The 13,973-nt window shown below is 35.5% G+C and overlaps 3 protein-coding genes across 5 annotated transcripts in view; 1 reads left to right on the top strand and 2 right to left on the bottom strand.

Annotated features, from left to right (window-relative positions):
• LOC127811586 (apoptosis inhibitor 5-like protein API5) overlaps positions 1–6,752 on the top strand; it is a 49,774-nt gene extending 43,022 nt beyond the window's left edge. The window contains exons 10-16 of one of the 2 annotated variants that reach the window (XM_052351577.1): positions 3,297–3,407; positions 3,810–3,896; positions 3,980–4,086; positions 5,755–5,869; positions 5,994–6,059; positions 6,140–6,243; positions 6,341–6,752. In XM_052351577.1, the coding sequence (XP_052207537.1) occupies positions 3,297–3,407; positions 3,810–3,896; positions 3,980–4,086; positions 5,755–5,869; positions 5,994–6,059; positions 6,140–6,243; positions 6,341–6,527 (777 nt within the window). In that variant the 3' untranslated portion in view covers positions 6,528–6,752. Of the gene's footprint in view, positions 1–3,296; positions 3,408–3,809; positions 3,897–3,979; positions 4,087–5,754; positions 5,870–5,993; positions 6,060–6,139; positions 6,244–6,337 lie in introns of both variants that reach the window. The other variant, XM_052351576.1, reaches the window with a different exon arrangement.
• Positions 6,753–7,235: 483 nt separating this feature from the next.
• Positions 7,236–8,033, bottom strand: LOC127811587 (signaling peptide TAXIMIN 2-like). The gene is made up of 2 exons (XM_052351579.1): positions 7,845–8,033; positions 7,236–7,559 (listed from the first exon to the last, which is right to left on the bottom strand). Exons 1-2 carry the CDS (start codon positions 7,940–7,942, stop codon positions 7,436–7,438), a joined length of 222 nt encoding a protein of 73 aa, XP_052207539.1. The 5' UTR covers positions 7,943–8,033; the 3' UTR covers positions 7,236–7,435.
• A 2,473-nt stretch (positions 8,034–10,506) lies between these two features.
• LOC127810826 (D-amino-acid transaminase, chloroplastic-like) lies at positions 10,507–13,282 on the bottom strand. 2 transcript variants are annotated; one of them, XM_052350388.1, is made up of 5 exons: positions 12,913–13,282; positions 12,754–12,809; positions 12,258–12,430; positions 11,054–11,727; positions 10,507–10,759 (listed from the first exon to the last, which is right to left on the bottom strand). In XM_052350388.1, exons 1-5 carry the CDS (start codon positions 12,947–12,949, stop codon positions 10,665–10,667), a joined length of 1,035 nt encoding a protein of 344 aa, XP_052206348.1. In that variant the 5' UTR covers positions 12,950–13,282; the 3' UTR covers positions 10,507–10,664. The 2 variants fall into 2 exon arrangements, with proteins under 2 accessions (XP_052206348.1, XP_052206349.1); XM_052350389.1 differs by lacking the exons at positions 12,754–12,809; positions 12,913–13,282 and having other exon boundaries at positions 12,236–12,400.
• Positions 13,283–13,973: the final 691 nt, after the last annotated feature.

A 13,973-nucleotide genomic window follows, 5' to 3' on the forward strand; every position in this document is an offset into this window, starting at 1 on the left:
CTTTGATCAATCAATATTATAGATCAGATGGGATGTTCATATTATATTGGACTTTTTCTATATTTTTAGTGCTTTTCGGTTATGATGTTCATAAACTTTATCAATAGAAATTATAAAAAGTATATATTTTGTTTTCCTTGTTTTTCAAAATTGCTGTATCACATATCTGTATCTGTACCTGTGTTTGACGCTGCTTAGTATACTGGCCTGTCATGATGTGTGTGCAGAGTTACTGTCCAACTTATGTCGATTACTAAATTATATTCTTAAGATATCTGTGTGCTAGATTCATCAATTCTCCCTTGTGCTACATTTTAGGGTCACCTACTGATTGTAAGAGGCCTCTTTTGCTAAAGAAAATATATATACCCAAATGACAAATCAATTGGATCGGATGGGTTTATACCATTGTGCAGCATTACAATTCAATCCACACCCTCCCCCCCCCCCCCCCCACCCACCCACCCAAAAAAAAAAAAAAAACAAGGCCCCTTATGTTGGGGGGATGCAGGCTGAGGCATATCCCTTATGGATTGTTGGAATAGTGACGAGGCAAGTGTCAGATGGGAGCTTTACTTCCCAGACCCTCCTTGGGAAGCATGCATGCTAGCCACTTGTGCTCTGTCAGTTAGCTCACCTCACCTTGACTCTGAATATGATGGCCTATGCTTCCCTGGCTTTGTGCAGCATTAGCTCACTAATTTCTGATTTTTTTTAGTCAGTTAAAAATTGAAAAATTGAACTAGCTCAAGGGAAAAATTGACTTTCAGAGAAGCTATCATCCTATATAGATGCATAGTTTTATATATATTTTTGAAGATAAGTGTATTAGAGAATAAGCAAGACAAACAAAGAAAAAAGAAGGAAAAGTCTTTATATATCTGTATCATCCCAGAACTGCAGAAAAGAGAAAAGGCAAAAAAAGAGTATGGGTTTCAACCAGGAGTCAAGGGAAATGAAAATGGTTCCCCTTGAGTAATACACATGCACCTGTATATGCGTGTTGTGTGCAAAAACTAACCAAGAAATCAAGATACACAATTATAACAATATATCAAGTCTTAACCTCCCTAGGTGAGGTTGGCTATACAGATTTTAGCTTGCAAATTATCTCTATTTATGGTCATATCTTTTGTAAGGTTATTATAACACATATCATGCCTTAATGTTCTCAAGAAACCCTATAATTGAAATATATTACACGCATAGTTGTTAAATTGAGATTCGAATTGAAAATCGAAATCCTTATTTTATGAATCATGAATCGAGAATCGAATCAAATCGTAAGATTTGCTACAGATTCTCAATTTTAACTATAAATAATATATATCCATAGAAAATAAATAATGTGCCCACCAAGATCAATTCTTATATAAATAGATAAATAATACTTTTAAATATATTTGCTAAGTTTAAAATTATACCAAAAGGAAAAAGTATATTTATGTTGCCTTTAAATTCAAATTGCACCAAACCAAACCACTTTCAAAATAACAAACTAGAGAAAAAAAAAAAAAAATACAACTATTAGGCTACTAATAAACTCCATTGTCCATAATCTTCACTAGTTATCAATCATCTTCATCTTCAAGTTCAAGAGCATCATCATTTTCATCATCTTCTTTGTCTTCAAACATAGCCAAATCGGACGAATATTTGATTAAAGAGCACATGCAGATAAAGTCGCACAAATTGAACAAATCGTGCTATTCACATTGATTCTAAGGGATTTTCGATTCACCTTATAAATTCGACTCGATTTCTATATGAATCGAGTCGGATCATATGATTCGAATCGTGAATCGTACGATTCTAACAACAGTTACATGCTTAAACCCTCAATCAGCACAAAAAAACCTTTCCTTAATCAAAGAGAGATTATAGAGAATTGCTTATGGTGTTTGTTGCCAGATTGTGCCAGTGTGAAAAGGGGAGAAAGAGGGATGCATTGTGCATTCCAGGCAGCGACCATTGATGACATTGGATGGGGGCATGTGTTAGGCTGAGGATCTGGGATGGTAGGATAATACAAACCTGTGAGTAAGGGATTTTTGTCTTTTTGGGAATCTAATAATATGAACCACTTTCTAATGAATTAAAAAGCATGTTCAGATTGGCTGGCCATCCAGGGTGGCTCCTCCTTGATGTCACCCTAACACAGTTCTGGGTTTCTCTTCCCACCTCAAACTCAACCCTAACCCTGTTTAATGATTCCTGTTATATTGACCAGCCAATTTCCATATATGGGGATTAACATGAATTTAAAGTTAATTGTTACTATGCAACTGTGTCTTAATTTTCTATAAGATATTATCTTTTATTGCACAAAAAATAGAACTGCTCATTGGAAGAGAAAATTATGGACACATAATTCTATTAAAATGTACTGAATTCTTTCAATAACTAGCCCTTCACTCTAACCCTCTCTCAGCATCTTTCTTTTATAAAGCAATATTCTCATTCATGGGATTAATCACTTTTGTCAGTGCTGATAGTTGTATGTACAGAGCCTGTTCCTTGAGACTGAAGATTGAAATGGTGATGCATGACAATTTTGTAGTTCTCCAGTTGTGACTGTCATTTTGAAGCAATTATTTATGATGAACGAAGTGCTTAACATGTAAGGGCTGGCTTACCCACCTAGTTTCGAGGGTGCCCAGTGGTTACTTTTAGACCATGTTATGTGAAAGGTGGCAGTTCAAGCCCCACCATGCTGATTGCAGTTGTATCGATGTTGAAAAACCAATGAAAGAAATTATTACTCATCTTTATTTGGAAAATCTAGTTCTGAGTATTACAAAATTAAAATACAAGTTAAAACATGTATTGAAGGATAGAAGATTTGGACTTTACTTCATATTGAGACAGATTTTTGGTTTATCTTCTTAGGAGGCAATTAACACATCACATCTCCAAGACATTTGGATGCATGTCTGACACCTGTTGGGGGAGTGTTTGCCAGTATCTGTATCCAGCATGGATAGACAGTTTTAGAAGGAAAGTCCTCACTGGTGCAACCAAATAATTTTTATGTAAAGGACGAGATACCATGGAAAGTAAATAATTCTTCTGGAGGAACAGTCTCTTTGTTTTCCAGTTTTGATATAGTCTTTTTAGAGGTTATGCTTTCATAAATTTAAGCTGACTGTATGGTACTTTTCTTGTGGGTGACCTATTAAGAGACAAACATGGGTTCATGAGGCCTCTTGTTCACCATGTGGCAATTCTATTTGTAGTCTGTTCTGTTTTGTTTTTGAGTTATGTGATTTTAATTTAATGATGCTTTATGCTGTCAGCTTCCTGAAAAACGAAAAGTAGACTTGCTGAAGAACCTAGCCGAATGTGCACCTTGTGCTACTCCACAGGATTCCCGCCAGCTTCTGCCTCCTGTTGTTCAACTTCTAAGGGTATGCTTGCATACGCAATGCATTAAGTAGTTAATGTAGAAAAATGTGAACAGCTTTTTTTAGTTGAGGAAAACAACTAGCAGTACATTCTTCTCTTTTTGCTTATCAAATATATATACTCACTCTTCTTGTCCTTTATTACCTTGTGCAATTCATTTATATGTATATATATATATATATTTTGTATTTGCTAAAAGTCAAGGTAGATGTGTTCCATGTTTCCCATTTCTCAACCATAGAACTTTATATGCTATTTTCTTTTCAATTGTGACAAAGTGTTTGTTGTAGTGTTGTCTAGAACTTTGCTTGAGAAGTTTGTTTTATACTCATATTTGTTCTTGGGGTTTTGGAGACAATTTATGGGCTCTTTCTTTACATTTCCCTTTCTGGTTTTCCTGTCAGAAACACATGGTTCGGAGGAAGGTTGATGAGATCAACTTTATTTATATTGAATGTTTGTTGTACGTCTTCCACAGTTTAGCTCATAAAGTAAGTAGCTTCATGCCTCCCACTTGGGCTTTCCATTTCATGTAATTTATTTCTGATATAAGCTTTTCTCTACACTGTCCTAGACTCCTAATGCCACAAATAGCCTATGCGGCTACAAGATTGTTACTGGCCAACCTTCAGATAGGCTTGGGGAAGATTTCTCAGAGTACTATAAAGATTTTAGTGAGAGGTGTGTCATATCATCTTCCTTTTTTTTTCCTATTGCCATTAAGTTTCAAACATGCATGGCTCTGTTGCAATGTAAAAATGTTGTTTTCTGTTTAGAAGTATTTGGGGGGGGGGGGGGGGGGGGGGGGGGGGGGGGTGTATGGAACAACTTGAGCATTGAAAGGAATTTATCAAGTGTGGGAAAATATTTGGCCAATTCGTTTGGTTAATAAATGTCAGCATCAAGTATAATTCTTTGCTCTCTGCTAAATTAAGTGCCTTTTGAAATCCTTTCTGGTTAGATCAACCAAGGGAAAAGTCATATGTTGGAGGTGAAGGAGATGCCTAATTGGGCTTGGGTTGCAAAGTTCCAGGTCCTGTTCTCATATTTTAGCTTAGTTGGAGTAACTTTTATGAAGATAAGGGAGCTTTATAACATGGTAACGAGGTTAAACATAGTCTGAAGGCATGAGGCAGTAGTTGACAGCTACATTACTTGAAAAGTGAATTGTTCTGGTACCTGACATCAGCCTGTAGTACCCCACTTGTTTTAGATACATAGCAATGGAATTTTGTAGATGTTTTCAAATCCTTGGTATTAGCTGAACAATTTTCTTTCAACAATTAAGCACAGCATCAACAACAATCACTAGTCTCCCACTAGTGTAGATTAAGCACTTGATAAAAAAATCATCCATTTTTCTTTAAATTCATTGTTAAAATTTATTTATCAGAATGTGGATTGTTGTGGATTGGATTTTTTTTCCTGCCAAAAACTCCACTTTCCCTGGATTTGAACTTGTTATATTTTTCCTGTCTACATTCAGGGTAATGCTAGTGTACAAGGTTGACAAAGATTTACTTGGATTGAGATGAAGATAAATATGATACATCTGGTATAATAGTAACTGAAAATATGGTCTATGGAAAAGCAGAATGGTGAAAGAGGATATCTTTGGAAGACATAGTTGAATAGATTTGATTTCTTTTCCTCTTAACCATGTGCTGAGGAAATAAATGCAGAAAGAATTTGGATTCTCGAATTCATCTTTTTTGAATGAAAGGGTACCATATTTTGAGGCATTCTAATTTATAGTTTGCTACTAGTGGTAACAGTGCTTGGAAGAGCCTTTAGTTGTTAATAATGTATTCAGGGATCATCAGCCCGTGGGGCCTTGTCATGTTTCTTGTCTAGTTGAATCTCTTGATTTTGGTGCTTCTGCGTCCCCATCGTTACAAGAGTTTGTTTTTTATTTTGTTTGATTGGTTCATTCAGTAGAGCATTGCTTATTTGAACTGCATCATTCTTGTATTAGGAGCATCCATTTTGATGGATGACTTCCAAAAGAACTACTTGGAACATATAGGAAAAATGGGAAAAAGATTAGGCATGTACTTTGGAGTTAACAATAAGTTATTTTATTTTTTTTTTATTTTTGGGGGGGCGCGGGAGGGGGAGGGGGGGGGGGGGGGGGGGAATTAAAGAAATTGGAATTAACTAGGTTTAAGGGAAAAGAAAACAACTTTTTGGGATTCTTTTTTTGCTTCTGAGTAAGGAGACCAGTATCTGGAAAAAAATTATAATTTTGTTTTTGTACTAATTAGCCGATCCCTCTTAGTGTGATAAAGGATTGGTATGTTGTTTCTGTACTAATTACTAAAGAAAGAGTTTATTGCTGATGCAATGCAGGTTGAGAACCACTGAAGATTTAACTAAAGCCATGGTGAAGAAATTAACCCAGGGGATGTCGGAGCACAACAAAGCCATGACTGCTGCTAAAACTGATGAAGAGAAGGATATTATAGTGGGTTTTCCACTTTCTTCCTTTTTTATTTTCTAAGAAAAGGAAAACCAAGTCTTAGTCTTGCTCGGGCTATTTCATCTGCAGCATAAATATGGTTTACTATATATTTGTCTATAACCTGCAGAAGACAAAGAAACAGAATTCTACCATTGCACTCAGGACCTGCAACAACATACTGTCAATGATCCAGGTGAATTCTTTTCCAATGTTTTCATTAAGATGATTCAGCAATTCCTCAACATTTACGAGACACTCCTGTTCATTCTGTAGCCATTGCATTCAACATTACCTTCATTTATTGGGGCTGAGAAAATCAACTTGTCATGGAAAGATGCAAGGAATCCCTCGGCGCCATCAACTGCTCCTGTTTCGGGGTATTTGAGATAAAGCATTGCTCCTAATTTGCTATATTTGTCGTGGTCACATTTTATTTCATTACTAATGACATATTATTAAATGATCGCACAGTAGTACAAAGCGTGCTGCTGCTAACTCTAATGATCATAGCACGCGCACACTCAAAAGGGGCCGAGGTGGGCGTGGTGTACGACACCAACTTGTTGGCAAGGCACTAGAAGGTTTATATCGCGGTGGCAGAGCTGCTAGGGGTTGGGGCGGCCGCGGAAGAGGAAGAGGAAGAGGGAGAGCCTTCTGGTAGGAGCATATTTCCCTCGTACGTACCAAGTAAGAAAAGAGCTACTGACCATTTCTCTTCCCTTTTTGTCGAACTTTTCTTATAGGCATTCACTGTTTGTTAGGTAAAATGAGATATAGAAGAAATAGCAATGTTGCATGCTAACAACTCTGGGCTGATTTTCCTCAACTTGTCCCGTTATATGATTATTCAGTTTGTTTTAATTTCTAATATCCAACTTCTTACATATTATTAATTGGCCTTATTTGTTCGTCTTTGTTTGGGAGGCCAAAAAAGCAAAGTTTTTTTTTTTTGGTTTAGCAGGAAGCACGAAGAAACAAAAATAATAATAATAATAATAATAATAATAATAGATCAGTGGCATGTATGAAAAGTCATTTTTATTTTAATTTTCATGCCTTTTTTGGTGACATTAAAACTTGAATTAATTAATTTTAGTCCGCATTATTTTTATCAGTAATGTCTTAAGAGTTGCTGTAGAAACCTTGTCTTGGATCTTAAATGGCATTGTTTATCCATATATTTCTGTTTTATCATATGTTCCACAACAAAATAGAGACTGGTAATGGGGGAAGAGTCATAGACACCTTCTTTTGACCGGCCAAAGAATAGTTGTATTGTATGCGTAAAAGGCCTTTTACATAATTAGGTATATATTATACTTTTTTCGTGTATAATAATAATAATACACACTTTTGTGTTATATGGATGTATATCAAGTAATCAATGTATTGATAGAAATGGAATGGGCTAATAATAATACATAGTTAAAATGGTCAGCAAAGAATGAAACATCAGATCAGCAAATCAAACGCTAGCTGTGACTTAATAATTCTAATATTATATAATAATAATAATACTAAGAATACCATAATAATTAAGATGATGGTGAATTTAATGAAATGAAGAAATCAGCAAGGAATCGTATCGATGAACCATCGGATGACTTTCACCGGCATCTTCAACAGGCTCACTGCAAGGTTCGCCAAACCGCTGCAGCATATGCAACAAGGGCACAGGCAACTCAACACAGTCCTGCCATCATCAACAACAAACAACCAATTAACCACATTTACCATCACTACCCCCCTTTGGATTGGATTGGATGTGATGCCTACTTGGGGTAAAATTCATTGGGTACAGTTAATATGAGAAAATGTTTATTTTTGGGTATGCAATGATATCAGAACAGGACGCATTGGATGCAGTTTTAGTTTTAGTTTTGTTGTAAAAAGGACTTTCGCGAGGAAGAGGATTGAAGAAGAGAGAGAGAGAGAGAGAAGAGTGGTGCATAACATATGTAGTAACTAACTAACTCACCCCAGGATCCAAACGACGGCACCAACAAGAGAGAAGATCAAAGCAAGAAAAGCGAAAGGCAACCCGATCAGGAACCCCAATGGCTTGCAATCTCCCATTTGATGATCTTTTTTCTTTCTCACCACGATTCCTACAACACTTTTGTCTATAAATTAAGCTTTGGATGTCTATTCTCAAAGATACCCAGAGAGCTATCTGTATATATATATATATATATATGTGAGGGTATGGCGTGCATGTTAAGTTCATTAAGGCCGAGTATTGTGGGAGTTCCCCAGAGCCGGCATTGTTTGACCATACTCGTTGCTTGGAAGCTTCTTCTGGATCCCCACCCACTTGTGACTCTTCAAAAAAGCCACCCAAAACGTACGCGTTCACGACTTGGGAGGAGGAACATTTTGAAGCCTTCCTCCTCCTCTCTTCATATATAAATGTGAAAACTCCTATTGGTCAAAGGAGACTGGTTTGGTTTCCCATATTCTATCACCGGTTTAGTTGTAATTTTTATTTTAAATAAACTTTAATATTTAGTATTTAAATTGATTATATATTTGTATCAATTAAAAGTTACTATACTTCTTCTCAATGGGAGAAATAGACATGGGTTGGGTTGGGTTGGGTGGTGTCTGGAGTAGTACACAAACTTTTTTACTTTGTAAGGGTTGCTATTTAAACATAATTAAGATGGCATCCTTTTAAATTATCACAACTTACAAAGAACTAAATGTAGTCTATGAGAGTGACATTAACAATTGTATCATCTCTTTCTAAAGTTTCATTCTTTCCAGAGAAAAAAGAAAAGAAAAGAAAAGAAGAGAAGGTAATCTACAATAAATAAATGAAAAGTGGGTCAAAGAAATTATTAGATTAACAACTTAAAAAATAAATTAGAGTAGCTATAGAAAGAATAATTGTCGAGTTAAATGTAACCATCTTATTATGTGAATACAAATTTGATATGTTTTTATTATTGCTTTATGTTGCAAGCAAGATTGATTTTCAAAAAGTACGGCATGTATGGTCATTGTTCAGTAAATGTTGAAAAGAAAAAATTAGTGTGACAACACACCAATGTATAGAATTAGAATTAGTACTAGCATTAAATGAAAAAAAAAAAAATAAGCTGTGTTCTTTTACTGTTTTTAAAAATGTATTTTTGAAAATAAAAAAAAATTATAAAAAAAACTCAAAATAACAAAAAGTTTTGAGTATTTTCATCTAAAACAAACTTTAAACTCAAAACACATTTATTTATTTATTTATGTATTCATATTTTATTATTATAATGGAAAAAAATATTATAAAATTCATTAACTTTAAAATATATAATATATTTTTAATAATATATTAATATTAAATATTTCTAATTTACTGAATAATCAAATTTATTAAATAAAATATCATTAAAAAATTATTTTCAAAATTTCAAAGAGAACGTGTTTTTTAATTTTTTGTTTTAAAAAATAATTTTTTAAAATAACAAAGAGAACAGATTTTCAATTTTCTAAAAATAGACTACAAAAATAGAAAATTAAAAATAAATTCAAAACTCAAAATTGAAAATTAAAAAGTAAAGAGAACGTAGCCTTAGTATTGGGTCTGGTATTATATTTGTGTTATTATGTCACAGATTAACAAAAATTAAAAAGTATACCTGTTGTATGCCCTAACCAACATGTGCTAAATTAATTAATAACTTTAATTAATTATTAAAGTTAAGAGGGGCATGTGTAATGGGAAATTCACGTGGAGTATGGGGGTTCAAATCAGTGGAGTGAATTAGAAGACAAAATTATTGCTAGAAGGTAGTAGTGCACCGAATGTTCAGCTCTAAATGTGTATAAATTGTGTCTGTATTTAAATTTATACAGGAGATGCATCAGGTGGAAAAGTTACCCGCTCTTAGAGATTAGTCGAACGAAACTCGAAATCTCAAATGAATAAAAAAAATTAACTTTAATCTTCATTATTAGACTTGTTTGGACATTGTTTCTATGTTTTCCTCTAAATTTTTACCCAACAAATATAGACATGTCGAATGGTGGTGTTGGGCCAATAGTGCCAAGGCCGGCCCTAGAGCCCCAATAAATAAATAAAAATATAATTGTGAATTACACCTATTCGTTTGTTGTGGAACAACCAAAATGTATGTGGTATTTACAATCTATTATTATCTACACTGTTTTAGAATGTCATTTGCAATTTTGGATGCCATACTTTATAAATTATAAATTTATATACAATTTTATAACTTTTCATTTGTTACCATTTTAAAATTATAAAAATAATTTGAGATATTGTTTACTATTATAACTTTTTTCATTTCAATTTAAATTTTTTACATTCAAAATTATAAATTTATCTTTTTTCTATTCTGTAATAAAAATAATACAAAATATATAGAAATGGCACCTACACAAGCCGGCACAACAAGATGCATATGGGCCAAGCCCATAGGTGGTGTTAAGCCAACCAGCCAGCCAGCCAGCCCCCTTTTACAACAGACATGTCACAACCTAGCCCGCATCCAAAACCCTCATTTGTTTGGTAAATCCAGTACTAATTCAATCGTTGTTATGGTTAATTTAAAAAAAAAAAATAAGATTCAGGTGGGTGGGGGGCTCTAAATCCAAATGTTAGATGATTTGCTGCACACAAAGGAAGCTTAAAAGTTTGTCGATGACAGCCTTTTTCCAAAGAAGCAATGTTTTACAAGCAGTTGCAAGGGAAGGGATTCCATGAAGCAAAGTAAAAGCAACAGAAACAAGAGATCTGAAAATGCAGTTGCATATGCAGCAAGATTCAGGCATATTCCTCCTTTCAATAGGGAACTGGTAATCTCACAGTTTCAGGTCCTGCCACCATGTCATTCCAAAGCAGATCCGAGAGCGCCATTGTCACTGCTCCCACCTTTCCTGTTACACCAAACCATAACCAAAAGGCCTTAGGACAATGCAGAGAAAGATAAGATATATAAATGTTGTGCAACTTGCAAGAAGAGGTAGCTAGGTAGCTAGCTACAAGAAGGAAACTCATCTCCTCCATCCAATCAACCAATATATGAACTAGAAAAACTAAACCCATTCTGGTTGAAAATTCGACACCTTTGTGACACCCAACCCAACACGAAATGTGTTATGGATGAGAGGTGGTGGCCTGCAAGCGAGCGAGTTATTATATATAAGTTTTTGAGTTCAGATGCTGCTTACCATCTCCTATCGGTTTGCCATCCCACATGATGATTGGCAGAATCGGAAGTGTGCTTCCAACGTACATCATTTCAGCTGCAGCTTTAGCTTCATCCACTGTAAGGTTAGCAGTTTTCACACCTCTCAATTGCCCTTGTTCAACCAACTTGGGTGCTAGCTCAAGAAGCCTTAAGGCAGTGCATCCGCTAAGGATATTGTCAAAAAAAGGCAAAATGAGCTCCTTATCGTTGCTTATAAAAGCCACGTTTACGTTTGGACCCTCGGCAACATAGCCTTCCTCGTCAACCCAGATGGAAGCAAATGCACCCTTCTCTTCAGCTTCCATCTTTGCAAGAACATTTGGAAGGTAATTCACATTCTTCATGGTGGCAAATAGAGGTGACTTCATGGGGATGTTGGATGTTATCACCTTAACCCCGTCCCTGCACTGCGAAAAATCTTCCTTGATCACTACTGCATAGAATGCAGGCGTTGGACATCCTGCTGGTGTGAGCAAGAAATCACCGGGACCTGCACTCAGCCAGTATCTCAGAGTTCCTTTCCTGCACTGAGATGCTGCTGCAAGTTGGATAAGAATCGTTCTAAGAGTTGATCGAGGGAAGGGAGAGGAAATCTTTGCTTTAGACGCTGATCTGAGGAAGCGGTCCAGGTGAACATCCAGCTCATACAGGTATCTGTTGCAAACAGAGATTTTAACAGCCATGATTGCTCGTAGTACGAAAGCAGATTGCAGATTTGGAAAGAAAAAAGAATGGGGGAGAGAAAAACAGACACAGAAATGGATATTGACGAACCAAAAGCTTAAAATATACACTGAAGCCAAAGCTTAAATCAGTATATGGTTAAAAGACAAAGTCGCTGCTAATCACTCCGTACATGGTTGTCAGTCAAGAAGCTCTAGAGCATGAGATTGTCAGGGTACTTGGCATATGGAAATTCCCTCAAAAATTGATTTAGTTCGGCTAATCAGTGGTCACAAATTGGCATGTAGTGAACGAAAAATTATTATATGTTCTAGATAGATTTGAGATAAGCATTTGTACAATGATCTCGTCAAAACTGTGACTAGTATTCATGGTGGATTGCAATTAACTCTCAAATTGATTATGGAATTTAGATCTATACGCATAAACCTTCGAGAAAGTACATTTTAATCTGAGGCAGAAATGTGATTATGCATGCCTGAGAGAATTAATGTGCCCACCCATCAAGGATAATAGCTGTATCGAACACACCATGTCCTCTATGAACCATATGATCATCTATTGGGATAACCATCAGTGCTGGATCAAGAATAATTCCACCAAAAACGCTAGAATACATTGCTGGGTACAGTTGCCCCTTCCCGTTCCACTTCTGATGTAGCTTTTCGAGCAACTGATTGATGCGAGGAAAAAGAAAAGCATTAACAAAGTATAGCAACCATAAGGGTCATAATGAGCACTGCAGATTTGGCCCTTCAGGAGTAAGAGCAGGAATGAACAAATAAAAAACTAGCCCCATCAAAAGAAAACCACATCCTGCTCTTGATATTGTAACGGAAATCATCTTCACCTACAAGGGGCAGAGAATTATTCTAAAATACATTTGCAAGCATGCTGTTCACCTATTCTGATGGATCAAAATGTTAACAATTACCGAATTGTAGATTGACAAATTTTCAGTTTGCTTTCAAATGTTTAAATGTTCAAAGATACTACCTCTGATGATGATGAGAAGACGTGAACTTTGAATTCACCGGCATTTTCAGCCCCTTCTGCAGCCACATAGTCAACATCCAAGAATCAAGCACAACCTACAAAACGTTATCAAGTACCCAAAAAAAAAAAAAAAAAAAAAAAGATAATAAAATTTAGAACCTGATTTGAGAGCGGAAGAAGAATTGTGGGTTTCCATCGTAAATCAGAATCAAACCGGGGAGATAGAGAGAAAGGCAGAGGAATAGAGGGGCATTTATCAAATGGGTCTCAGCGTGTGCATATGTATGTCTGTATGTGTGAGTAAACAATTAATTAGGTGAAAAAGGAATTGCCGCTTTTGACGGAGAGTCTGTTGTTTGGGCGGTGGCTTGTTATGGAGAGAAGAAGAGGGAGAAAGGAGTAAGCCAGAGAAGACGACGAAACCAGGAGGCTACCAGTGTCTTGTCTGTTGTCTGGAGCCTGCAGGAGCTTGGCTCCTCTTATATAAATAGTCAACATAATAATTATTGAATCATGTTTGTTGATCCATCTCAACTTGCCCCTGTTTGTATGGTGGGAGTTTTGGAGGTAAAAAGGGGAGCGCAAAGGAGAGACTAACAAAAGTAACGCAGTGTTTGGGAGATATTTGGTAATGGGATGAATTTTTTTTTTTTTTTTTTTTTTTGGGGGGGGGGGGGGGGGGGATAAGATAGGATGAAAGAGAATGAAATTGGATGGAAATAATAAATAGGATGAGTCTCATTTTCATCTAATCTCCTTCAAATTTAAAAAAAGTGTTGAATTTTGACTTATTAACTGTTGATGTAGTTTGAAAAAGTTAAAATAAATTAAGATTATTCATAACCAATAAATTAGCAACTATCTGATATTATTTGTTAGCTGTTTTGGCTAGATAATATGCCATATTATTATCCACTTTATACTCATTTCAATTTACATTTTAACTGTATAAATTGGAGTTTACGATTGAATAAAATATATGACTTTTGCTTTGGTATTTTTTTTTCATTCACTTTTCTTCTTTCTTCATAAAATACCAACAAATGATATCAAAGCCCTTCTTCTCGAGGGACCTGTGAGATTGAGTGAGCCAAAATACAACCCAAACATGTTTCACCTATCTTACACAATACACAAAACCCTACAAACCATTTTAAATGGATTCATTGCTAATATTTTTGCCTGAAAGGCTGTGGAAGCAAATTCCCGATGGAGTAACA

This window comes from Diospyros lotus, chromosome 10, assembly GCF_014633365.1.
Source record: "Diospyros lotus cultivar Yz01 chromosome 10, ASM1463336v1, whole genome shotgun sequence".
NCBI lineage: Eukaryota > Viridiplantae > Streptophyta > Magnoliopsida > Ericales > Ebenaceae > Diospyros > Diospyros lotus.